Source organism: Amblyomma mixtum, chromosome 3 (assembly GCF_055824585.1).
Source record: "Amblyomma mixtum isolate Tamu chromosome 3, ASM5582458v1, whole genome shotgun sequence".
Lineage (NCBI taxonomy): Eukaryota > Metazoa > Arthropoda > Arachnida > Ixodida > Ixodidae > Amblyomma > Amblyomma mixtum.
The window spans coordinates 337,027,049-337,054,728 of record NC_143014.1 but is presented as its reverse complement, the minus strand read 5'-3'; the positions used below and the strand labels follow the sequence as shown (position 1 = coordinate 337,054,728).

The following is a 27,680-nucleotide window of genomic DNA, read 5'->3' as shown; positions in this document are numbered from 1 at the left end:
GCAACTGGCACACTCGTATGCCGGCTCCTGCTCGGGTGGTTCTCGCGCACAAACCCGTCAAGAAACTGTTGGAGCTCACGGCCGAGGCAGTCCCTGGAGCAAGACATTCCTTTTGGCTCCCTACAGAGCCGCGTTCGTCAGAAGTGTACGCTTGTTCACAAGAATGCGACGGAGATCGAACGTGCTTCTCCACGGCGACCGCATCCGACAGCCGACGGTGGCCACAGCAGCCTTCCCGCCCGCGTGCAAGACGCCGTACCGTAGCAGACGACATTACCACGAAAGGAAACGCTCTTTTTTTACTTTGAAAACGACGTTTCCAAGCACGAAAGGCACAAAACCGGTGAATCACCGCGTTGTGCTTTATTTGGTTGGTTCGGTGTCTCCGGGAAATCAGCCCGGCCGGCTAACAACGCCAACCGGGTCCACGAACGCTGTTTATTGTTCCGGTTCCCGGAAGCTGTCATACCGAGGCAACACCCCAGCAACCTGTCTCGTTTCCCTGCCGTTCGTGCAGTGTGCATAGAGTTTCTTACTATTACCTAGAGGGAAAGCTGGCGGCGCTGCGCTTCAGCCACCATGGACGCTCAAAGCATCATGGGGCGGTGAGCTACTTGTTGCGAGACAGTCGTAGTTTTTCAGGAACACGGAGTGTCATTACTAAGATGTTTACTAAGGCCGCCGCGGTGGCTCAGTGGCTATGGTGCTCGGCTGCTGACCCGAAAGACGCGGGTTCGATCCCGGCCGCGGCGGCTGGTATTTCTTTGGAGGAGAAATTCTAGAGGCCCGTGTACTGTGCGATGTCAGTGCACGTTAAAGAACCCCAGGTGGTCGAAATTTCCGGAGCCCTTCACTACGGCGTCTCTCATAGCCTCAGTCGCTTTGGGACGTTAAACCCCATGAACCAAACCAAACCTAAGATGTTTCATTCCAAAAACGCTGTTCGTGTATGCGCAGACGACTTTCGCGCGAACGCAGTGTGCAAAAACCATAGTAGTGAAAACGCGATGACACACGACGCCAATAAAAGGCTCTACTCTTCCGAAATGCTATTAAAAAAAACCTCTTAAAGTATCTAAGCAACAACATTTTTTTTTGAAAACATATTTACTTTTGAAAGTGCGCCTATTAATTACGAAATATTTGTTTTTGTAGTGTTCATCACTTGGCCAACAGGAAAGCTAGTCATCTCTTATTTTGGGCAAACTTTGCACTTAAATGCTTTTCTGCTCATTTGTTGCAATCATTAAACAAGATATTGAATGTTAGGACATTCGTAGTTATCGAACAGCTTTATTTTTCTATTATATTTTGGCCAAAAGTTGCAGTTCCGCAACAAGTAGCTCACCGCCCCATGATGCTTTGAGCGCCCATGGTGGCTGAAGTGGTCTCGAGGGGTCGCCATGCAAACTCCCATAGACGGGCCGCCAGCTTTCCCTCTAGGTAATAGTAAGAAACTCTATGGCAGTGTGACATGAAGTTGTGGGTTGAGTTGGTTAGCCGACTTGTTCACGGCTCGCTTGCGAACGTGTTTGGTTTGGTTTGGTTTATGGGGTTTAACGTCCCAAAGCGACTAAGGCTGTGAGAGACGCCGTAGTGGAGGGCTCCGGAAATTTCGACCACCTGGGGTTCTTTAACGTGCACTGACATCGCACAGCACACGGGCCTCTAGAATTTATCCTCCAAAGAAATTCAACCGCCGCGGCCGGGATCGAACCCGTGTCTTTCGGGTCAGCAGCCGAGCACCATAACCACTGAGCCACCGCGGCGGCGAACGTGTTTGGTTCATGTCGTTGTTGTGTTTCCGTAGTGTGACTCGGCCTTCACGGCTGCTTTGAAGGTGCCGCAGGGCTGGACAACTTCTACGTATGTTTTCAGTCGCAGTTCCGTCGGGTCGAGTTTTAAAGGCGGTCTAAGTATCTTGAACAGTTGTCTTGATATTACAGACACCGTAGCGCCTGTGTCTAACTCCATTTGCAAAGGTACACCTTGAATTTCGACGTCGACGGTGATGGGACGCCGGGTTTTTTGAGACAGCGTCTGGACGTTACCAGTGTCGTCACTTTCAAGAGTGCGTATCCACTTCCTTGAACTCATTGGCTTCTGCTTGGGACCACGCCAGGCACGCTGAACGTGGCCTTTCTTTCCGCAGTTCGCGCACTTATCTGCAGATTTCTTTTATGCGCACAGAAAGACGACACAATAAGACAAGGTAGACAGGACGGAGCGCAAACTTTCAACTGTTTTATTCCGGAAAAAGTACATGACATTTATACCAAAATCTCAATTACTTTTTATGGAATGAAACAGTTGAAAGTATGCGCTCCGTCCTGTCTACCTTGTCTTATTGTGTCGTCTTTCTGTGCGCATAAAAGAAATCTGAGTATGAACCAACTAGCCCCACAACGCATATTACTGGATCACTTATCTGCGATATACGGACAGGCGCGGGAAAAATGCTTGTGAGAGCCGCAGAGATAACACTCGAAAGAATGCTCTCTTTTGTCTGTGTCTTCAGCGCTCATTTTGTGGAAGTAATCGACAGCTTCTCTAGCGTGCGCTTCCTGAGCATGCGCTTCCGCTGCTGCGCTTCCACTGCTGACATAACGAGCGCTGCATGACGCATTGCGTGCGGATTCGGGCGGCAGCCAGGCACGGCTGGTCGCCCCGAGGGGTAGAAGTGCCATTTAAAAAAAAACATATTGTAAATGATCGGCTCATTTTTGAAGCCTTTTACGTGGTATGAACACTCGGGGGCCTGTACTCTATAATACACATCCAGCAATATTGGACAATAATTTTGAAAATTGGAAAACTGTAAGGGACTGTAATGGAAATACTGAAGGTTATACTCCGATGTGCAGCAAAAGCTTTCTTTTAAACTGTTTCCATAGCTGGCATCGAGCAGTTAGAACTGCCGTAGAAAACCAATGGGGAACGCTTTTGCCAATAACAAAAACGCTAATAGAAAAAAATGCAAGCCTGCCGACGGGAGATTGGTGAATATATTGATTGTTACAGTGAAATCTTAAAATACATGAAAAAATTGAGTTCATAAACTGGCTCCCGTTGAAAATACTGTTGTCCAGAATTGCTGGGTGTGCTCAAGCACCCTTTTCAGGGACCCTTCAAAGTGCAGCTGAAGTTTTTAGAAATTTACTAGCTTTAAACAGGTAAATGTGTGGTTCTGGTGAAAACTTTATTTGGAACAGGAGAGTTTGGGACACGTAGGTCCTTGGGGCCCCGCAAGGCGCCACTGCACTCAAATGTTCATGTCCCGGAGGCTCATGACGCTGGCAGCCCGGCCTGCGGCGATGGCTTGCTTGGCCGCGGGTCCTCGGAGCGAAGTAGGTTGGTTTGGTTTATGGCGTTTAACGTCCCAATGCGACTCAGGCTATGAGAGACGCCGTAGTAGAGAGCTTCGGAAATTTCGACCACCTGGGGTTCTTTAACGTGCACTGACATCGCACAGTTCACGGGCCTCAAGGATTTCTCCTCGAAAGAAATTCTGTAGTAGAACTTTTTGACGGGTTAGTTGGTACATCGTCTTGAAAGAATTCTTTCATTCTTTCAAGACGAAGATAGGCAAACACAAATACGACGAGCTTTATTCGCCACTGAGAGGAAAAGAAGATAGGCAAGTATTTTACTTATCTCCTTTTGCCTCTCAGTGGCGAATAAAACTCGTCGCATTTGTGTTTGTCACCTTTGGCCATTTCATAGCTCACAATGCCCGGTGCGTTCGTTGCAATTTGTGGCGTCACGCTTGCAGACTGGCTCGCGCGAACGCCGCAACCACCGTTGACATATCGGCCTGCTGGAGCATTGAGGTCGTCGCGCCTTGCCAGCAGCTGATTTCGTTCACTCAAGCCACGGTTGAGAGGAGCACAATCGTGGTGCGAGAATTGATTGTAAAACATTTTATTCGCCGGAAAGAGCTTGGTAAGAGGTCGCGTTAAGTGGTCGAGAGTACGCAGCCCTCGACGACTTTGTCAGCCCACTCCACCGCCAAACCTTGCATTCTGGGGTCAGAGCTAGCCAGCACGGCATCCCACCGCTCGAGAGAAGGAGCTGTAACTAGATCACCCGGAGGTGGCTCTATTTTGCAGTCCCGCAGGATGTGATCGTAGGTGGCACGTTGGCCACAGTGTTTGCGGTTTTGGTTGGAAAGATCGGGAAAAATGAGCGCGAGGAGTGATGGGGTGCGTATCGATCTCGTCTGTCGACGACTCCACGTAGCCTCTTGTTCTTTAGTAAGTGTTTTGCCTGGAGGGGGGAAAATTCTCCTCTCTAGTTTAAAATGATGGTGAGATCATGATATGTGATCATGGAGTCCTTCGCGAAATTCAGGAAGCCAGACTCATCCACTGCTCGGTCGCCAAAACCTCGGGCTTTATTGTGGGCTGCCTCCTTCCCCGGATTCCCCGAATGGGCTGGGACCCATATCAGTTCGGAATAATTTGGTGAGAATTTGGTTGCGTTAAGGATTTTAAGAGAGGTGTTTGTAATTCGGCCTTTTGCGAAATTATTGATACCCATTTTGGAGTCACTGAGTATGATGCTGTCTTGGGTATGCGCTAGGGCGAGGGCTATAGCCGCCTCTTCTGCCGTTTCAGAGGATTTCGTTTTGACTGTTGCCGAGACGATGAGGTCACCATTCTCATTCACAGCCACAATTGCAAATGCATTCGTACGTTTGTATTCTGCCGCATCTACATAAAGTGTTCCAGCGCACTGTCTGTATCTATTATGCAAGGCTTTGACTCGTGCTTGTCTTCTACCCTCATGGTGTAAGGGGTGCATGTTTTTGGGGAGGGGTTTGATTAATAGGGCCGTCCTATAGACGCGGGGTGAGTCTACTTTGGCATCTGTATTCGTAGGTTGAAAGTTAATTCCAAGCCTGGTAAGAATACTCCTACCAGTTCTGGAATTGGCTAATCTCGCTGTTTGAGCCATTAAAATGGGCTTCTTTCATTGTAGGTGTTATGTATTCCTAACCTCATAAGCCTTTCGGTTGAGGCATTTAGTGGGAGTCCTAACGCAGCTTTGTAGGCCTGCCGTATCATGCTATCCAATTTGCCTTTTTCTGCTTTCACAAATTTGAGATAAGGGGTGGCATAGAGCATCCTGCTTAGCGCAAAGGCCTGCACTAGTTGGCATAAATATCTTTCCCTCACCCCTTGTCTTCGATTAGCTATGCGGCGGATTAATCGCGTCGTCGCTTCTACCGCGCGTTTTAGCTGAGTGAGTGTGTCAGTATTCTTTCCATTTGTTTGTAAATACAACCCCAGTATTTTGATGGTTTGTACCTCTTTGACGGATCGTCCATTGACATAGACGTTTATTTGCGGGGGGGGGGGGAGTCGTAGTACTCCTACTTCTTCGTTTATGGCGGATCACGAAGAGTTCAGATTTTTGCTCTGAACAAGTGAGGCCGGATTCCCATGCGCATGTCTCAATGATGTCCACTGCTTCTTGGAGTGTGTCTTCTATGTAGCCTTCGCATACTCTGGTTACCCAAAGTGTGATGTCATCTGCATAGAACGTGTGATGTAGGTCTGGTATTTGTGCCAATTGAAATTTCATTTGTGCCTGTTGAATTTGTGCCTGTTGAAATTTCACACGCAAGATTCATGACAGCTATACCGATATCAAGAATGTACGCATAGCAAACGATGCACCAGCTCGACGAGCTCGCCCGAATCAAGATGGAAACAGGAAGCTGTGGGCACGGTGTTGCCAGACCACCAAGCAATTTCGCGTATCGTCTATTCCTGAGCCCAATTGGTCTTACCCATTGCATCCAATAGACGATATGCGAAATGAGCAGCGCCATCTCTCGGCGCTCCGAGAACTAAGTCCTCCATGTTGGTACAGTACAGAAAACGAAACGGCTGCCCAGCGTTGGGTGAAAATGGCTGCGCTTCCTTTGAAAAGTAAAATTCCGATGCAGTGTTGCGCTACCCTCACCACTAGGAAAAGACACTACGATGTGTGCCAGAACTAGGTGCGTTCCAGCTTTTCGCTTTTCTATTTTTTACTCCGTCCCAACGTTTTAGTAACACAAAACGCCATGCGAGGTATCATGTGTCAGCACGCGGATCAGTGCGCAGCTTTCGCTTTCTGCGCTGATTTTTGACAAATCTCTCGAGGTGATTTGCGTTTAAATTAAGATAGGGACCACAGCCTTTGTTGCCTCTGATCAAAATTAGTAGCTGATTTTGTGCACTTATCAACTCTCCGGTCGGGCGTGAATATATATAGACGCATACTTGAACAACGTAATAGAGAAGGTAATTTTTTTGAGCGGGCCAATCGCTCGTGCCGTGCCGAAATAAGTTCACTCGAAGAACCATATGCCGATTACTGCTTAGTTTGCTACGTGTTCAGTTAAGTTTTTCCCGTGTTCAATTAGTTTTAGAAGGGCGAGCAAACTCTCTGGACCATACTCATATGTTATGCGCGTTAAGGAGTCTTTGTGAAGCAATACACTCTACGTATAAAAACTGAGGTGCGAATGCTTTATTTCATGAGGATTCATATACCTTCGATATCTGCGGCGGCGAATCTCTAAAAAAAAGAAGCGAATAATATAGCTACTTTATTATGAAGGAAGGACGCATTTCTAAGCTAGAAAGTACGTGCAACAGTGTGCTGAAAACGATTGGGCCATCAGATTTTATTATCGTTGTGGCAAGCTCCAACAGCTTGCTTTGCAACAAAGCCATTTGTCCAAGTTTGGGAGTAAGCTAATTAAGTTTCGGAAGCAACCGAACATGCTAATTTCGCCCCTGCACACACAACTTTACCAGCGTATCGAGTCCGTGCATGCACCTACAGCTGTAGCATCTTTCTCTAATCAAGCCGCCGCGGTGGCTCAGTGCTTATCTGAAAAAAAAAGCTGCGTCTTTGCTTACAATATTTTGAATTATATGTGCATGCCTACTTTCCTCTTGTTAATGTCGACTGACTGACTGCGTCTTTAGCAGGACGCAGTTTCAACGAATTGTGTCGAAAATCAAACGACGCCGGGCTCTGAAACGGTGGCGTTGAAAACCGCGCATGCGCATTGCACATTACAGTAAACGAATCGAATTACGCAGCTGGTCGAGGGTCTTGTGTGATTATACTGCAATGCACGAAGCTCCTGGCGTCGGCGCGAACGAAAGTTCGCACTGTCACAGAAGTTTGTCAACACACGTGCGCACTCAGCGCAAACTAACCGCTCGCTACCCTACCAGATGAATTCGCGTCCACCTGGGAATAAAATAGCCATGATAATGCGTGATGCTTGAACTGGTGCTTTAATGCGAGCATTAAAACGAATACAGCACACGGTCACGGTTCGACTTTCCAATCCACTTTCGAGTGCCGATTATTGCGATCATCAGCGCCAGACTTCAAGCGAAGCTGAGGACACGGTAGGAGTAAGCTGGCGGTTATTGAAAGCACCTACATTTGGTCAAAGATCAGCTGTGAAAACAATCCAGCAGCTGAAGCTTGCCTGTTGAAATTCCACTGGAAAGAAGAAAGTACGCATAGCAAACGATGCACCAGCTCGACGAGCTCGACCGAGCAAAGATGGAAACCGGAAGTTGTGGGCGCGGTGTTGCCAGACCACCAAGCAATTTCGCATATCGTCTATTGGTCCACCGAACTGCACCCAATTTATCCAATGAATGTTTGCATGTTTGACGAAAAAGGTAGAACTAATATAGTACTTACAATAAGAGCTATCAGCAGCTTAGCCTAATAAATTCAGGGGGCACTTTGACTGTCTAAAGTGCGTAGAGGCGAAAGCGTTTTCCGCACCACTTTGACTGCTTCTGTGGCACAGGTGGTGCCACATGTAATTGAGTACTAATTACTAAGTGATGACAAACCACTAATTAATGGTTAATTACTGATTAATTCCTGACTACTAATTAACTGCTAATTAATGACGCTTAAGCTTCGCTTTTAGGAGTGGAACGCGACAGCGTGTTGTAGCGCTGCCAGGGAGTCCACGGAACGCCACCACCCCTTCGGCGCGATGCCTTGCCGTTTGAAGGCAACGGTTTTTGAGGAAAGGAAATGGCGCAGTAATTCTGTGTCATCTCGGTGGACACCTTAACCGCATCGTAGAGGAAGGGAGGAAGTGGGAGTGAAAGAAGAAAGACAAAGAGGGCCCGTAATGAAGAAAATGAAAATTGTATTTGAGGAAAGGAAATTACTCAGTAACTGTCTCACATATCTCGGTGGACACCCGTCAAAATTCAGGGGGGGGGGTGCACTTTTTTGACCTAAAGTGCGGTCACTGATGTGTGGTTAAGATGTTAAGCTTCGCCTCTAAAAGTGGAACGCGACAGCGTCTTGCAACGCTGCCACGGAGTCCATAGAACGCCATCGCTCATTCGGTTCTGCGCCTCGCTCGTCGGTAAATTGGTTTTTGAGGAAAGGAAATGTATCTGTCTCTCATATCTCGGTGGACACCTACACCTCGCCGGAAGGAAAGGGAGGAGGATGGCAGTGAGCGAAGACACCGTATTCACTAGACGCGCTTTTGTTCATTCCAAACCACCAAACCATCGAGCTGGCATGGCGGAGTGGATAGCATGCTCGTCTCGCACTCCGAAGACCGGGGTTCGATTTCCGAGCTCGACCAATTTCCTACTCGGTTTTATTTATTTATATGGCCTGACTAGAAAAGTTAATTAGGCTAATTGGGTAATTAAACAATTAACTAAGCTCAGTCCCACTTACTTGGAGCATCACTATATGATCCCTTCAATTGGTCGCATGGTTACTAGCCAAAGTACAGTTGGCCCCGTTTGAAATTGGCGCACTGTGACGTCACGACCGTTTCGACCAACGGAAAAGCGTGACATTTCTGTCGACAACTGCTGCTTACAATGATGAGACATTAAAGGCTTTCGCCTTAATAAATTGTACTCATCATCTACACCACCACTAGAGCTGAAATTAAATTAAATATCTGTGCTCAGTGGGCAAGCGCCACCGGCCCCAGCATGAGAGCCTAATAAATTGGGTATATAAGTTGGAGCAGAAGTGTGTTCTCTGGATGTACAGTCAGGCCGGAATGAAACGCGAACACGCATATGTCATACATTTCTGCTTTGCAGCGAGATATTCCTTTACAACCTATTTTCAATTATGCATTTCAGTAGGCCCTTTACCCAGGCACATGAATCAGGCTAGTTGTACACATCAGCTGAAAGTAGGCAGGCAAAATATTTTGTTTTCTTGACATGCTCTGTTCGCGTTTCATTCCGGCCTGACTGTACATATTGAGCTGATGTATGCTACTAGTGCCTGAATGTGCAGTGTTGCTTATGTGTGATGCATGTGTGTCTGTTGGCTTTGATTTCCATAAAAGCATGTTAATTTCAATTCCGTAGAAAAATGTTGATTGGCACTAGGCAGAGTGTCTCCCCACAGTCCTCATAAATCAGTTTTCCTTTTGCACATTACAATGTGTTAGGTTGTAGAAATATTCATCCAAGATCCTAGAGCATATTATTCAAACATTTAGCTACCTTTCTCTATGAATGTAACATATTTTGTGAATATTTTCTGGGTCAAATTACTGCCTGGCCTAATGGGTCCAATTCGCTAGTCCAGTTGGATCCAATTGGTCGGGGGCTAAAAACACAACTGGAACCAATTGGTTCCAATTGGGAAATCCAATTGGAAGCAATGGGAATGTCCATTTAGTTCCAACTCGAATGTCCAATTAGTTCCAATGGTTTTTTTCGACTGGGCAGCTACTGGTTTGCACATAGCTTTAAGTTCTCTTAAAGAACAAAAAATCGCCCTAACATTCATACGTATTCTACACTTCTCGCCAGAGGAAAAGGACTAAGAAGGACCTTTATTGTAACTACCATCAAGACAGGTGTTACTGACATATGCGCTACCCCGTATTTTAAGGCGGATGCGTTTGATGCCTCATCGTTGTAAGCAGGAGTTGTCGACAGAAATGTCACGCTTTTCAATTGGTCGCGACGTCATAATGTGCAAATTTCAAACGAGGCCAATTGTACTTTGGCTAGTAACCGTCCAACCAATTAAAGGGATGGTATAGTGATGCTCCAAGTAAAATAAATAAATAAATAAATCTGAGTAGGAAATTGTTCGAGTTGGGGAATCGAACTAGGGTCTCCGGAGAGCGAGACGAGCACGCTAACCACTCCGCTTTGCCAGCTCGTTGGTATGGAATGAACAAAGGTACGTCTAGTGAGTATGGTGACTTCACTATCTACCATCTTCCTCCCTCCCTTATGGCAAGGTTCAGGTTTCCGCCGAGATATGCGAGACAGATACATTTCCTTTCCTCAAAAACCAATAAACCAACAAGCATGGCGTAGAGCCGAACAGGCGGTGGCGTTCTGTGGACTCCCTGGGAGCATTGCAAGACACTGTCGAGTTCCACTCTTAGAGGCGAAATTTTATGTATTGACCACAAATCAGTGACACAAGCAGCAACACCGTGCTTAAGGCTTTTGCCTCACCATACTTTATGTCAACAAAGCGTCCCCCTCAATTTTTTCGCTAGTGTACATCTGTGGAAATTAATTTAGGTGCTCTTTCTCAAGCGTCTATAGTAATTAATTTAGTGGGCACGTCAAATGATATCAGATCTATTTATCAGCAAATGAAGTTCTTATTTTCACGTTGTTCAAAACGCATTGCACTAAAGTGCCTTGGACGGCATGGCGATCATCCGTGGCGCTTGTAGTGAGCGTCTTGTGTTACCCACTCCGCCATTATCTATAGAAAAAGTACAAGCACACAGGAAGCTGGAAGAGAACCTGGGCTTTGCCAGCGATTTTTCCCTTTAGCCTCCCTCGCCCTTTTTACTGAGTGTACTGCCATTGCCAGAGGATTTGCAGCAGCGGTAAAGTTAAAACAGTGTGAAGGCCTTGTTCACTTCATTTAAAAAGCTCTTTTGCATTGTACACCTTATTTGATACACAAATGTTTCACCCTTGATGTAGACATGGAGAAAAGGCCTTGGTGATTAATAAAAGAAAGTAGGAGAGTAGCTAAGAATTTGCCATAGAGCAGCAGTGCAGAAATTGCACATAAATGAGCAATTAGCTTTGTTTCTTACTTTTGTGTGAGCTTTCAATTGGTTTCTGCTTTTTCTTTTGAAGTGAAGATGTCTGCTCGTGGAAGGTGCGCTTACCCTTCTCCAAAAATCACTTGAAGTCATCCCTTATGCCTTCCACACCGTTTTAATCACCTGCTTTTCTGTACCTAACCACAAATGGCTGAGCACCTTGGCATCAACTTGGACTTGTGTTCGAGGTTCTACCCAGGTCTCATCAGGTGCTGATAAGCATAAGCCAACAAATGTAATAACTCCTCAAAATGTCCTCATAATATCCTCCGGGACAGTTGGAATCTCACAAAAAACTGCTCTGCATTGCTGCGTGCAGCACATGTGACCTTCTTCATTATATTTCTTTTTGTAGCTGCTCGTTCTAAGACACCCTGCAAAGAATAGGGAACTGCCTTTTGAATTATCATAGAATGATTCCTTCCTGATCTGCCTTTTACAGTATCGATGTAGTTCTATGCTATGGTTCTTTTCTATTCAATTAATCTAGTTTTTACAATCTGCGGATTTTACATCTCGTTTAATGCTGTTTATTTCTGCGTCCTTGCACCCTGGATACTTACAGGTTAGGTTCTTAGTTCTTTTCTACCTTTGTGAGTCAACCCTCTTTGCTTTTATTCTCGACTTAACTTCTGCCCTTAAGCACAGAATCGCATTTCCTAAAGTAAATCCCAGCGCCATTATTCCTTTCAAAATTCATACCTCCTAGTATTACTTTTGTTGTACACCTATAATGCCCTATGTTTCATTATATCGCAACTCTTAAACCTTTTGGCCCAACAGACTACTCGTGCTTTTTCGTGCGTGTCTGTCACTTGTTTATCCATATCCCAAGATATTTGTGTCTGGACTTTCAGTGTACTTTATGGCCTTATCTTGTAAATGAATCACTTGTATCATTGGAAAGCGCCACACCTGAATTATTTGTGCGAAAACTCAAACCATGCCTCTTTTTTCTCCACGACAAGTAACCAGAGTTTGGAAATCTTCATGTCTATGTGCTAACAGTAATATCATCTGCATACATTAAACCATGGATTCGTTGTTCAAGAACCTTTTCGTCTAAACTGTACAGCAGATTATAACCTAGATTACTCTCTTGTAGCCTTCTTTCCATCTTTATCACATAAAGCATAATGAGTAGCAATGATAGAGCAGAACCTTGCCTTAATTGCATACGTACCTCAACAGTTGTTCTTTTACTCCTTTTGCTGTAATTTCAACTTTATTATCACGCTATATTTCCTGCAGGAAATCAATTGCCTCTTTACACATACCTTCATCTTTTAACGTGTTCCAGTGGAGTTCCCTGTTCACATAGTCGTATGCACTGCTTATGTCAAAAAAGGCTGACTACATATGTCGGTTTTCTGTCTTAGCTATATCTATGCATTCTGTAAGCAGGAACAGGCTGTCATACAAGCGGCTTTTCCTTCTGAACCCGTTCGGGGGTTCTCCGTGTATCTTATGACTTTCTACCCATGTCTGCATATTTAATTTCATTGCCTGCATTACCGTCTTGTATACTGCAGATGATGTCGTAATCGATGTGAAGTATTTTAGGCGCATCCTTTCTCCTTCTCATTTTCGAATATCATAAATTTTTCCTATCGCGAGCTATGTGGAGTTTGCTTATTTGTTGTGACTGTCTCCAATGCTTTTAACAAAGTTTCCTTGCTTCTTGGACCAAACTCATTCAGCTTGATTGCGATTTCATTTCTCCCTTCGGATATGAATTTAAGAAAATTTGCTTCCACCTTTTTTCTGTTAGTACTGGTCATTTATAACCTGCTTTTTATTATGCTGTCCTGTGTTTCTCTCTCATTTGGGGAGATTTCAGTATTGTCACTCCTAAATGACTCAACTATAACTGATGTAATGTAGATTGCAGTGTTGTCTTGATCTAAGCAAATTCCCTCACCATGCTGAATCTGTTCCTGCTTTCCTTGATTCATTTTACACAGTTAGCTGATATGGTTCCAGAATTTTCTTGGCCCTTGTTTAGTTGCATCATGCACTCCAGCCAGCCAGCAGTCAGTGGAGTCCTTTACTTTAGCCTGGACGAGGACCTGCACTTGCTGCTTCATTTGTTGATCAGATTCCCATTTTCGGTGTATTTCCTCTTGAGATAACTGTGCCTTCTTTGCTTCGCTGTGTTCCCTTGAAGCCACCCATCAATGTTCGATGGCCTCCTTAATTTCCTTATTCACTGGTTCATTGCTTCCTCTCTCCTCTCCTGTGCGTTACCCTTTTTACTTGTTTCATTTTAGTACTGATGAATAGTTTTAACTGATTATAATCCCACTTTATCATGAGGCATTTCTCAATTGCTTCTTCTATGCCTGCTGCCGTTAGCACTATTTGTTTGTCATTTTTTTGTCTTTGCTGCATTTCTCATTTGAACAGATCTCCCAACTGCAGACTAATCAACGTAAGGTCATTTCCCCAGAGTGTACTCCCCCTCTTCGTCAATTTCCATTTTTGCAAGCTTGCTACAGATTCCGTGCTATAGATTCGCTGGCGTAGCTCGTGTTCTGTTTCAGCTTCCGCTGTGTGCTTCTACTTTTTCATATATATAATAGCAAAGTGGGTAACACAAGACACTCACTACATTGCCACGGATGATCGCCATGTCGTCCATTTTGAAGAACATGAGAATAAGAACTTCTTTTGCTGCTTCACAGATCTGATATCATTTGACATGTGTACTAAACTGAATATTATATTAGCTTGAGAAAGAGTGACTCATTTAATTTTCAAAGATGCATGCTAATGAAAATAAGGGGATGGTGCATATTTCTGTAACACATTTTGCTGGCAGTTAGATTTAAGAGCCTTCTTAATCATTTTCCTCTGGTGGGAAGTGAGGAATAGCTATGAATGTTAGCACCATTCTTTTGTTCTTTCAGAGACCATCAAACCTGTGTGCAAACCAGTAGTTCTTCTGCACCCTTGCCAAACTTCTCTTCTGGCTAGAATTATAGAAATAAATATGAAATATTAGGCACTTGACTTCAGCACCCCAGTCAAAAAAAACCATTGGAACCAAGTGGATTTCCAATGGGTTCAAATTGGTTCCAATTGGACGAGTTCAGTTTCCAATTGGTTCCAATTTGAATGGTGTTCCAATTGGATGGTCTAAATGGACTATCCAATTGGACCATTTCAGCTTCCAATCGGTGAGCCCAATCGGTCTTACCCATTGCATCCAAATGGTCCACCGAACTGCACCCAATTTATCCAATGAATGCTTGCATGTTTGACGAAAAAGGTAGAACTAATATGGTACTTAATAAATAAGGGCTATCAGCAGCGTAGCCTAATAAATTGTACTAATCACCTACACCACCACTGGAGCTGAAATTAAATTAAATATGTGCGCTCAGTGGGCAAGCGCCACCAGCCCCAGCATGAGAGCCTAATAAATTGGGTATATAAGTTGGAGCAGAAGTGTGTTCTCTGGATGTACATATTGAGCTAATGTATGCTACTAGTGCCTGAATGTGCAGTGTTGCTTCTGTGTGATGCATGTGTGTCTGTTGGCTTTGATTTCCATTTCAATTCCGTAGAAAAATGTTGATTGCCACGAGGCAGAGTGTCTCCCCACAGTGCTCATAAATCAGTTTTCCTTTTGCATATTACAATGTGTTAAGTTGTAGAAATATTCATCCAAGATCCTAGAGCATATTATTCAAACATTTAGCCATCTTTCTCAATGAACATAACATATTTTGTGATTATTTTCTGGGTCAAATAACGGCCTGGCCTAATGGGTCCAATTAGCTAGTCCAGTTTGATCCAATTGGTCGGGGGCTAAAAACAACTGGAACCAATTGGTTCCAATTGGGAAATCCAATTGGAAGCAATGGGAATGTCCATTCAGTTCCAACTGGAATGTCCAATTGGTTCCAATGTTTTTTTTTTACTCGGATGACATAGACCTTGTCCAGATTCATATTAATGAATGCCTTATAGGAAAGACACATCATAACATTCATCACTGTGAGTACCCGTGTAAAGTCAGAACTGCCCGATCTTAGGTTGAAGCAATGTCACTCTTGGTTAAAGAGCCGTACCTTCCACCATTTCCAATCTGGGACTAACTGAAACTGGCTAGATTTGTTTCCCTCATGTTTCTTAGCTTTGTGGTGCCCCAAACCGAAAGGCTTATTTTTTCTTCCTCGTCTGCATGTCTAAAAAAAATGTAAAAGATATACACACTGTCAAACCATGAAATAACTAGAAAAACACGAGGCAAGCTCATCTTTTGCCTAGCTGCTACTGCTTTGAGCACTGTGCATACAATGCATACAAGTTATACTTTCCACATTTCTATACATAGCTGGGCATCAGCAGCTGAGGTGCGAACCATTAGGGACATCTGCCTGTACACAGACTGGTGGTTCTTCTTTTGACTAGTCTCGCGGAGCACAAAGTACACGACTGCAAAATGGCTACAGGCTCTCTTCTGCATTGATGGGAAGCAACATCGATTTTACATTCTGAAGCTACTGAACGTTCAAGAGATGACACAAAACAAAGCATATTTTTGCACATTTTTTCCATCTACGTAATCCAGCATTGGGAAATCAAATACAGAAATCCTTAACATTCAGAGCTGCAAGTTATGTGTAAATGGCACGTAATGTGCCACACCACCATGCAAGATGTGAAATGCAATGCAGTGCAGGTACAGTGCATAACTAAGCATGGTTAATTTTGTTTGTGAGCAAAGTTCTTATTGCATCCATCAAAGCTGGAGTAAGTGGATGCCTCTCACTGCTGGAATAGCTGCTATGTCACTTGCCCATGCAGGATATTGTCACACATTAACAGAGGTTTTCAGCCACTGTGTCTCAGTGCATGCTTGTTGGGGCATATTCTGTACATGCAGAAAGACTACACAGTAGTACTGAAAATTCAACAAATTGCTATTGCAGTTGCATTTTTGCATTACAGCTGAACTAAAATTAACTAACTTGAGAGAGTTGTTAAGCATGCTAGCTTCTGCAGTAAGTCTTCCATAAAGCATAGCAAATATTCAACAAAAGCAGTTAAGCTTACAAGAACATGAAAAGACTGTGCCCCCTGCTAAGGTTGTAAAACATTGGTAAGTACGCAGACTTTTGAGGTTTGGAGCGACACGTGGGCAATGAGGGACACCATAGTAGAGGGCTCCGGATTAATTGAAGCTACCAAGGGTCCTTTAACATGCGCTGACATTGCACAGCACAAGGGCGCTTTTCACGCTTCGCCTCCATCGAAACGCGTCCGCGCGTCCAGGATCGGGTCCTCCGACTCAGTAGCCTAGCGCCCTAACCACTAGGCCACTGCGGCATGTATAGAAAGAGTACTAAAAGTCCTCCGAGGATTTGTATGGTTCAAGCAGTTCAAGCTCTTTGCCGTCGCAGCCACAGTGCACTAGTATGTAATAGACTGCGGTTGTTGGTAGTTCATATATTCACCTCTTGGAAATGCAGAACCTCTAGGAAATATGTATCCTAAACTATATTAGAGAACAATGTAACAGCCACACAGTAACAGTAGCAAGAGGCGAACCTTTAAGCGAGTGAATGAAGCATCCTAAACTCAGCACAAACAGACAACGCATGCTGTAGCGTTCGCACTTACAACGCTTTTTGTGCCCTTAATTCAAATATGGCACATCGAGTGTGGGCATAATAATGCACGTAGAGCATAGAGACCTTTTTTATGACTTCATTAACGCTTATAAACATATTAAGAGCCGAATTTTAGCTTGACAATTCCGCATTGCAAGCAAAGCGCCGTGCACGCGCATCTTGCCGAACGACCCGCAAGTCCGAGTACCCAGCATGTCTTGCGACTCGTTCAGATTAGACACCACCTATTGCTGAATGACCCGCAAGTCGGGAGTACCCAGCGTGCCTTGCAAGCAATGTCAAGCTGTGTTGCATTCTTTCATTCCTTGAATTTTTCTTGCCCAGTTATCAAGGCTTGTTCTCAAATTTTCATCACCTTCACCATGCAAATGCTTGAAGAAGCATGTCTTGCTTATTCTGTGCTCCAGGCACTATCTGGAGCCCCTGGATTGGGAGGCAAGCAGTAACCACATTTTCAAAGTGACGGCCTTCGACTGTAGCAAGAAACAGAGCCATCCGGTCAATGTCACCACCACGGTCAACAGGGTCTGCAAGGTTGGATGGAAAGGTAAATTCAGCTATAGATATTAAGAGTGCGTGTATCCTTCTTCAGCTTTCTTAACATTAACTTACAACATGTGTGGCATGTGCTCAAAGTTGGATGGAAAGGTAAACTCAACTATAGATATTAAGAGTGCATGTATCCTTCTTTAGCTTTCTTAACATTAACTTAAACATCTGTGGCACGTGCTGCAGTGTCTGCGGAATAATGTAGATGGAGTGCACTGCACACCACAGCAACCAGTGCAGGTCTCAGCAGACGGTACCAAAGCTGCTAACGTGTATGGTTTAAGCCAGAAATTACTGATTACCATCCACCTGAGTACAGGTTTATGGCTACAAAGGGAAACCATACACACACTTAAATGCATGCATGCATACAGACACACATTTTGGAATGTCACTGCGGCAAAATTTGCTGCTGACCTGCTGAAGTAGCTGTACATCCTTAAAAAAAGTTAGCCAAATGTTTTGGTGCATATGTGTCAATATTACATCAGCCACAACAATTGACATGTGGAAATCCTTTATTCCTTTTTTCTGTTTGTCTTCTGAAGTACCAGATGCTGCCATCACATGCAACTAACTGACTTGGGTTGGCTGAAAGCTTTTGTGAAAAAGCATCTTCACAGTGTTAATTTCCCCTTCTTTGTGCTCTTGTTTATCGGTGCCTGTAGACTAGGAAGAGTGCCGATGTTACAGCTATAATGGTCGTAGTGGCTTCTGCACTAGCTGCAACACAGTGGCGTGTTTTGTGCTTGCAGCATGGAGGAGCATGTGGAGTACACACCAGGCTCCGGTCGCCGGGCCCTGTTCCCGGATGCCCTGCTGGAGCTGGGTGAAGGGGCCTGTGCACCCGAACAGCTGTCGGCTCGTCTGACTCCGGCCACCCGCCACGTGGGCAAGGGTTGTGACTGGAACACCTACTCAGTCGATTCTCAAAGGAAGCTCTACGGTAGCATGCCTGTCGCAAGTTGCACACTTTTCATCATTTTCCAGTGACCATTAACCTCAGTGTCATGGTTCCTGCACAAAATATCATGGCTTGGTTGCTTTCATAATGGTGCAATGGAACTTTATAGTTCCTTCTGATGTTTTGAACAAATTTGTTGGCTCTTTGGGATTTTTTCACTGAATGGTTAGATTTCATCCTAACATCTTCAGGCTGCCTAGTGCACCAAGATGTGTACAAATTAATTATTAATGTCTCTCAGTTTCTGCTTTACAAGCTTTCTTCAGACTGTGCCCAGAGGAATCGCACTGAGCATTCTCCTTCTTTGCCACATACATGGAAGCCGAGTGGACGCAAGTTCTGCTGACGGACGAAGGTCGTGAGATTGACCAGGTCTATGAATTGATGGTGCCAGAAATGCTGTGGTCATTCCCGACTGTACTGTGTTGCACACCCTAACCAATGTTTTCACTGTGGACTTCTGGATATGTCCCCGCGCACCCACAGCCCACAACGCCAGCCACCTCAAAGAGCATGTCCTGTGCAGCTCTGATGGCCACCGTAAGTGCGCTGTCACATCCACTTAGTCCAAGTTGCTTCCCTGCGTCTCACTAAATGCTTATTGCATGCTCTTGAATATGTACATTTTTGGAAAAAAAAATCAGCTTCAACTATATCTTGTTATGAAAACTTTTCTACCTAGCAGCATCATTCACGGACAGGACATCAGCATGATTGTACGAGATGTGAGCAGAAGGGTGCAAAGTGGACATATACTTTTGGGTGAAATGACCTGCCAAAATGAATGTGATATTTCCAAAGATGGTTCTATGTAACTATTAAGGTGCTACCTTGGTACAACTCTTCTTCGGTATGAAGAAAGACAGGTCATGCAACCGAAAACAGCTCATGCATTTAAGCATTTACCTCTCCTTATTATGTCCTTTCCTCTGTGCTATCTTCCCTTGAATAAGAGTGACCAATTGGCTTGCGACTCTACCTGTCTAGCAAAATTGTCATTGTGGCATCAACATGTTGTAGTGACCTCATCAAGAAGTTGAAAATAGGTGTTTTGCTAATTGGTATTCTTTTCTTACAATTCATTCACATTCATCAGACCTGTAGTCTGATTCAGTAGGGTGTTTACAGTGCATAGTTGGTCAGGCAAAAGGGCATTCAGCTTGGTATGCTAAGCCCCATATTCCTCCACTTTGCCCAAGTTGTTTACATACTTAAGCACACACATGAAAGTGTTTCAGGGAATAGAAATAGCACTCAGCTACTATTACAAAAGAGGCATTGTATCTGCTGCTTCCGTTTTCCTTGGGCCTCATGCATTTCATGATCACTCGGCCTCATTGCGTTACGTTGAGAACAATATGAAAAAAGAAAATGAGCTCTCCTCATTGAGCTTTCATGTGTGTGGCTAATATTCATGCAGGTATGAGCCAGCATCACCCAGTGCTCTTCATCCACAACTGCAGGCTTATCCTGCTGCTGCACCGAGAGCCCACCCAGGAGCAGGCCAACAAGTTCACACCAGCTGAGTGGCTTTGGAAGACACCCGAGGTGTGCTGCGACAGGTGGCACCATTATGCGTTCTTCGTCAACGTCCTTGAGGCTAGCATCCTTGGCTGCAATCTGCACTACACAATCCATGTACCATCCCTTTAGCTGTGCGTTGCATTGTGGGGGTCAAGTGTGCTGATAAGCACATCAAGTACCTGGTCATGGAATATAGAAATGTGCCTATAATTGGGAGTAGATGTTCCATGTAGATACAGTATCTCCTACTGGGTAGGGCACACAAACAGATCAGTCCAGGGGAAGATGATAAGCTGGCAGTTAATTAGTTCAGACTGGTTTATTGCAGTATTCTTAGAACAATTAGTGCAATAGTGAACAGCACTAATTCCAAATGCACTCACTCTAAAGAACGGTTTAAATAAAGCTGGTACATGTAGATTGCTTGGTACCCAGCTAGCACTGAGTGAAGGAGCGCTTATCATTACTAGAAACATTGCATTTAGTATCAAATGTCTTGAGTTTGAACTAAACAGTGCCCAATTAGCCCTTAACGAGTTCAGAATGAACATGGTACAGCTTGATCTACTGTAGCTTTGGATGTTATGCGGACATTCCACAGATGTCTGTGGTCAGTTGGGTTTTGTGGACAAGCATTCTTTGGGTATTTCAGTGGGACATGGCTCATGCCTTTTAATTCCTGAACTAGTTCTGGCATTTGGGTTTTCCTACACTTCCTTTCTGAATGGCAGTATCATTTTGGTTCTGTGTGATGCAGGCTTCACTCTGTGTCGACAGACGGCCCTTTAAGGTGACGGCTAACAACCCAGAAATTGTAGACTACTGGCCTCTTCACCAGACCAAGAACATCAACACCACATTTGCTGTAGGAGCCTGCTGGCAAGGTATGCTGCCTGTTTTACACTGACGACCTTAGCGGCTTCCAACAGCATCTACTGTAAAGAACATGTCATGTGCTCCCACAGAAGGAAATAAAACTTCTCTACAACTTGCTGTAGATTTCCCTGCATGAGCTGAAGTGTAAGGATATAAACAAAGAAAAAGTTACCTGAAATAACGTGAGGTATAACAATATACTACAGATTGGTTTGGTAGAATTTTTTGCTGCTTTGTTCTATGTCAGTAAACTAGGAGCAGTCATACTACTGCTGGCCTTTTGCTAACATGCCGTTTGTGTATGCGTTGAGGTAGCGTTGCATGTTTCATTTCGGTGCTCTGCAACCTTAAAACTCAGCATTCACTTTACATCTCTGGCTTAAGAGCTGACTCATTAATTTTTTATTATATTGAATTCTTGACAGATCAAGAGGTCTAAATAAGCTTACTTATGGTAGGTAGTATGTTGTTAATGACATCCTAGTCGAAATCAAGAGAGAGAAAAGGGCTTGGGCAGAGCATGCAATGCAAAGGCACGATAACTGATGGTCCTTAAGGGTATTCGAGTAGATTCTAAGAGAAGGGAAGCGCAGCAGGGGGTGGCAGAAAATTAGGTCGGCAGATAAGATTAAGAAGTTCGCGTGGAAAAGATGGACACAGCTTGCTGGCACAGGACAGGACTAATTCGAGAGGTATGGGAGAGAGGCCTTTGTCTTGCAGTGGGCATAGTCAGGCTGATGATGATGGCAATGATGTTGTTGTTACCATTCTGACAAAATACAGACACATCTAAAGCTTGCTAATCTGGCATGCTTCCTAAAGTTGTATCCTGAGAAATATTTTCCTCTAGGCCGGAACTAAAATAAGGTTCTGCGCATTGACCCATTTAGTATGTTTAGTGGGACCAGAAGTCACTACAGGTTGGTGAGTGTTTTCAAATCTTTGGTGCAAAATTGGTGATAAGCAGCGCCACTGTTTTCTAATCCCATGATGTAAAGCCAGCTCTGCTTCCTAAATTCAGCTGGTCATGCAGAGCCTAGCCACATGCATGCCTTGGTGTGCCTTTGAAGCGTGCTGTAGGTCACTGAACAGGCAGAATACAGCAGCCACTACGTTCACTTCACGCACATGCAGCCAAGAACAACAAGATGGCATTCCATTTCCGCAGCTATTGATGGGCCTGTATGTGTTGAGGGAGCGTACGGAATCTCCTGATGTGCTCTCCTTCCTGCATCGCTGCAAGGAATGGCTTGACATTCCCCCTGCTGATTCACAGGCTGCAGGAATGGCAAGTGGCAGATATTTATGTGGCCTCTTTATTGCTGTCAGCACCATGAATTCTACCAGTAAATAGAGTTGGTTTCCATGGCCTGTGGCAGACGGTGTGTCCTATGCTCAGTGATCTGGCTTCATGGCAGATGTCTTCCTTGCTGTGTATCGGGGACTCAGATCTGGATGTCGTTAGAGAAGGTATTGTCACATAGTTTGACTTGCATACATCGAAAGGCCCAACTGCTTTTTTCTAGTGCCATACAAAGAAGGTGCTCATGTAACAGTGAGATTTTCAAGAAAGTGGATGCCTTGCTATGGCCTAGGTCTTTTCTGCTTTCTTGAAAAAGATAAGGTGGAACAGGGCTGATTTCACATCCCCAGCACTTACTGTGCCAGTCCTTGCAGATCCAATGTAAGGATCTCGGGTTGCTGTTCGTGCAACCGAAACAAGCTCCATTAAAGGTCACTGGCAGCCACACGAACACAGACTGATTGGACACTGGCACTGTTTTGTTTTGGAGGCAGGTATTCACAGCATTTGCTGCTCAGTGTGGTCAACTGCAGAGTGAAATTTGAAGTATTCTGACTCCTGGGATTGTCACTCTTTGTGCATTAAAGGAAGTCCTGCGTGTTGGTTTGAGCTGGTATTTTTTGTGATACCTTTGGAATGCATCGTTCCTTTGAGGCTTGGAAGAACAGACTAGCTGTGAGAGCTATTATTGGCGCATGCGCGGTACTGTTATGGCATGTAATGTTCTCATTAGCACCAGATAACATTAAGCTGCCAACTGCAAGCATTTCATGCTTGTGCATCTGCCATTAGCAACAAGAATGGCAATTCTTTCCTTGTGATTGCATGTTTCTGGCCGCTCTTTTCATAGTGTTCTTCCAGGAAGTGACCTCTGATTCCGAGCAGCAAAGTCACAGCGGCAGCTCAGGACCAGGACACCCTCGATGATCTCATGTTACGTGTGGCTTATGTCAATTTGCGCGACTTCCCCACACCTGGTCGTCATACTGTTCTTGTGGCCACTACTGTCATGTAAGTATTTTGTCGATATCCAAATTGTATGTCAAATAGGTACGCAGGAGAAGTCTGCAGGTATTCAGGGATAATCCATGGATATCCGGAATCGGTGCCTTCTTGATGTCCAGTATGTGCACGTGGGGTGTGGGTTTTCGGGAACACTGGATGTTTTTTCTGAAGCCAAAATTTTGCAGTTGGTGCTTGTAGTTTGAAAATATATTGGATCCTTTCGATCAAACTACATAAATGCATGTTCACTGTGCTGCTCTTTTTGAGTTCAGCCAGTATGGGGCGCAAACATATTTCAAACGTTTCTCATTGGCTGGCATGCCATATAGAGCTCACCCAGCAGAAGGCCTCATGGGCCTGCAAACAGTCTAAAGGTGGCAGTAGATAACTTGCACATTGCACCTGCTTTTAGCTCGCAAGCTGTGCTTAGTCCAGGTAAAGTGTTGCAGTTAATCAAGTTAATCAGAACTTCTCTTGAACAGCAGCTAGGTCATTGTGGACTAGGACAGCACATCAGAGGCCCTGAATGGAGCCTAGTCATTGCATGTTAAAGGACCATTGTTATTCTGTACTGAAATGAAGGCATTTCGAATTGGATGAACTTATTGAGTGCTGTTAATTTCATTCTTTGCTGTTTTCACTATGGATTGAATATTAGCACCGGGACAGAGGAAGATAAACACGTGATATTTCTCTAACTATGGCAGCAGTGCTATACAGCCACTGCCTTTTCTGCATTTAGCATTCTTCATTCTGGACCACAGTGGAGAGAAAATGGCAAAAAGACTAATTGTCACTTTCATGTGCGTCACAAGCGAAGTGGCTCATTCCAACACATATTAATGGAGTTCTAAAATACATTGAGCCAGCTTCACAGTAGTGTCAAATGCCCAAGTAAGGGTGAAGTACCTAAATTTTCATGCAGAAAATGCACATGTGGTCATGTGTTTTGTAACATAAATGGTGTTGACGCTGTTCCTTTGACTGCAGCACACACAGTTGTCAAGTGCTGGCAAAGACATTCAGCACTTTGTCTTCCTCTGACTGCTGGCCAGCAATGCTATTTCCTGATTAATGCACTATGTGGCAAAGCCAACTTAGTGACTTTTGAAAGGGGTCTATTCTAGAGCACATGCTGTATATATCTGCTTGTCTGTTTTGCGGTCAATACTGTAGTGAGGTGCAGTGCCGGAAGGGTGAACTCCGTGACACAAATCATGCACCTGCATGCACCCAACACACCTCTCTTATTGTGTTAATTCCTTTCATGTAATGCTGCACATTTTGTGCATTGTGTGGACCACTGGGAATAAGCTTTTCCTTCAGGGTAGCCTTGCTGCGTTCCATGAGATTATTGGCATGTTTCTCTGACGAGTTCTATCTGTACGAAGTGCGGACTCTTCTCATGGCATTGGTTCTAATTTTTTTTTATCGTTATTCCTCCCCCCTCCACCCCCCCCCCCCCCCCCCGGTGCAGCAATGGAAAAGCTCAGGAGGTTCCACCTGTGGAGTCATGGGTAACCATTTTGAATGCTGAACTACCAAGCATCACCATTAATGGCACACCCAACCTGGCACGCGAGTACGAGCCTTTCAAGCAGGGCATCGAGTTGTTTCCCTCAGTCTTCATCTCGGTTGGCTGCGAGCATCCCACCACTACACAGGCCAGCACGGCTTCATCCTTCTCGAAGGTAGCAACAATGGAACTCTCTGCATCCTGAAGGCTGCTAAGGTATTCAGTCTTAAAGCCAGCTGCATGACTTATTGCATGCACAAGAAGAGGTCACTTTGCATTGGAATTTTTTACTGAAAGGAGTCGACATACAAGCACGTCTCAGGTGGCTGGCATGCAGCTAACACAGTACATGTGTAGCTTGTCCCTTGTAAAACATTGTCACTTATAAACAGTCTATAGGTCTTGCACACCCCATGTTTCAGAGAGAAGAGTGCCAGTTAAATAATGATTTTAGATTTTGTGTATTATTGCACCACTTGGCACAGTCATGTGCCTTCCATACCAACAAAACGGGCTGACATATCAGAGACTGCTGGTTAGGTGTCAACGAACCTGTCCAATTGGCAATCCTTTTTAACTTGACAAGCAAGTACCACACAGAATCAAGGTAAACACCGTAGCTACTGCCATGAACAAGTGCCTTTAGCACCACTGCATCTACTGCTTTCATATTTCTTCCCTGTATTAATTAACCTGACAGAACTCTTGACCAATAAACTTGACAGAACTCTTCACCTTTACTGAGACCAGTCGTGCAGAAGGATCAACTGAACACTATTAAGGGGGTCATAATATGGTCTACCAACAAGTCATGCTTTTACATTGCAGCTACTAGCCACGACATTATTATGCATACTTAAAAAAAAAGTAGAGCCCTACGTGCGCACCTACGTACACATTTCAGTCAGCTTTACATTCCGTGGTTTTTTACCTGTCGTTTAATGCTGTTTCTTTCGGCATCATTCTGTCCTGCATGCTTACCGGTTAGGTTCCCTGTTCTTTTCCGCCTTGGTAAGGAACCCTCCTATATAAGTACTTAAATAGATATAAAGCTCTTTCTGTTGTCTAATTTTCTCAGGTGCTCTTATAATATTTTACTTTGAGCTTCCCGTGCTTCGAATGATGTCCAGCCCGTATCCCCCTGTACTGCTTCATTAGTGGATTCGCCGTGGGCACCTAGCGCTAATCTTCCAAAATATCTCTGATTTGCGTCTAATCTCGACGTAACTTCTCCCCTCAAGCACAGAATCACATTTCCGAAAGGAAGACCTGGCGCCATTATTCCTTTCCAAATGCATACCTCTTAGTACTATGTTTGTTGTACATCCATAATGTTGTATCTTTCATTATCTCGGCATCCCTTAAGTCTTTAGCCCTAAGAGACTGCTCGTGCTTTTTTGTGCATATCTTTCCTTTGTTTATCCGAATCCCAATATATTTGTGTCAGGATGCTCAGTGTACTTTATGGCCTTGTATTAACCCAGCCAAAAAAACCATTGGGTTCCAATTGCAGATTGCCAATTGGAACAAATTGGATATTTTCAAATGTGCTTTCAACACCATTGGGGAATACCAATTGGAAAATACCATTTGGACCACTCCAATTGGCTGACACCAAATGGTCAGCTCCAATTGGGCATGCACCAAGGGGTCCACCCCAATTGAAAGACCTCATTTGGTCTGATCCAGTAGACATTTCTCGGCCAGTTTTAATCGAATGGTATGGAACTAGGTGGATTTTCTCCCAGGAGTTTAAGGCGATGTGCGTTTATTGCTAACATTTTTACATGGCAATTGAAATTATCATAATTCCAAGCCTTTTGGGAACTGAAGACAAACGAGCCTGCGATATCACACAGAAGGAACAGAGACACAGTCAGTATATATGCATAAGGCATACTTTTGCTCCAACTTAAATACCCTATTTATGAGGCACTGCTCCTGGAGCCAGTGGCACTTGTCCATTGAGCAAAGTTATTTCATTGATTAATGCCCGAAGTGACAGTTCAAATGGTTAAATTAATTCAGTAGATAAAGCAGCTCACATCTTTTTACTAAGACCTCATTATTTCCCAGTTTTGTGTTCATAGAGAGTAATATTCTGATCCCAATCAAGACAATCATTGGGTTCCAATTGGTTTTTTCCAGCTGGAATTTTTTTTTCCAATTTCCAATTCAATTTACACAGTTAGCTTTTATGGTTCCAGAATTTCTTGGCCCTTGTTTAGTTGCATCACGCACTCCAGCCAGCCAGCGGTCAGTGGACTGCTTTACTTTAGCCTGGATGAGGACCTACACTTTCTGTTTCTTTTGTTGATCAGATTTCCATTTTTGGTGTATTTCCTCTTGAGATAACTGTGCCTTCTTTGCTTCGCTGTGTTCCCTTGAAGCCACCCATCAATGTTCGATGGCCTCCTTAATTTCCTTATTCACCGATTCATAGCTTCCTCTTTCCTCTCCTGTGCATTGCTCCTTTTACTTGTTTCAATTTAGTACTGATGAGTAGTTTTAACTGATTATTAACACTCTTTTAACACTCTTCCCACTTCGAGTTACTGATCAATTCGCACTCGCCCTACCATAAGCTTGCCGTCCCGGTTAGCTCAATTGGTAGAGCGACTGCTCCGGTGTGGCGGTGGTTCCGGGTTCGAACCCCGGACCAGGACGAATTTTTCTTTAACTACGAAGTTTCTGAGAAAGCTGTACAGCTTTCCTTTGTAGCCGTATGGCTGCGCTTGGGTGGATGCCAATGAGTAATTACTCCCTTATTATTAACTGATTATAATCCCACTTTTTCATGAGGCATTTCTCACTTGCGTCTTCTCTGCCTGCTGCCATTAGTGCTATTTGTTTGTCATTTCATTTGTCTTTACTGCATTTCTCATTACAACAGATCTCCCAACTGCAGACTAATACAAGTAAGATCATTTCCCCAGAGTGTATTCCCCCTCTTCGTCAATTTCCATTTTTGCAAAATTGCTATAGATTCCGTGCTGTAGCTTCGCTGGCATAGCTCGTGTTCTGTTTCAGCTTCCTCTATGTGCTTCTACTTTTTCATATATATAATAATGGAGTGGGTAACACAAGACGATCACTACATGTGCCATGAATGATCGCCATGTCGTCCAAGGTCGCCATGTTACATGAGAGTAAGAACTTCTTTTGCTGGTTCACAGATC

The 27,680-nt window shown here is 44.3% G+C and overlaps 1 protein-coding gene across 9 annotated transcripts in view; it reads left to right on the top strand.

Annotated features, from left to right (window-relative positions):
* LOC149356071 (calsyntenin-1-like) overlaps positions 1–27,680 on the top strand; it is a 93,845-nt gene that overhangs the window by 20,800 nt on the left and 45,365 nt on the right. For 3 of the 9 annotated variants that reach the window (XM_089584095.1, XM_089584094.1, XM_089584100.1), the window contains exons 2-7: positions 17,172–17,311; positions 18,069–18,259; positions 19,698–19,915; positions 20,559–20,685; positions 22,831–22,991; positions 24,463–24,717. In XM_089584095.1, coding sequence (XP_089440221.1) covers positions 17,304–17,311; positions 18,069–18,259; positions 19,698–19,915; positions 20,559–20,685; positions 22,831–22,907 — 621 coding nt within the window. In that variant the 5' untranslated portion in view covers positions 17,172–17,303 and the 3' untranslated portion in view covers positions 22,908–22,991; positions 24,463–24,717. Of the gene's footprint in view, positions 1–1,366; positions 1,444–17,171; positions 17,312–18,068; positions 18,260–19,697; positions 19,916–20,558; positions 20,686–21,811; positions 21,966–22,830; positions 22,992–24,462; positions 24,718–27,680 lie in introns of those variants that run through there. The other 6 variants (XM_089584099.1, XM_089584096.1, XM_089584097.1 and 3 more) reach the window with 5 other exon arrangements.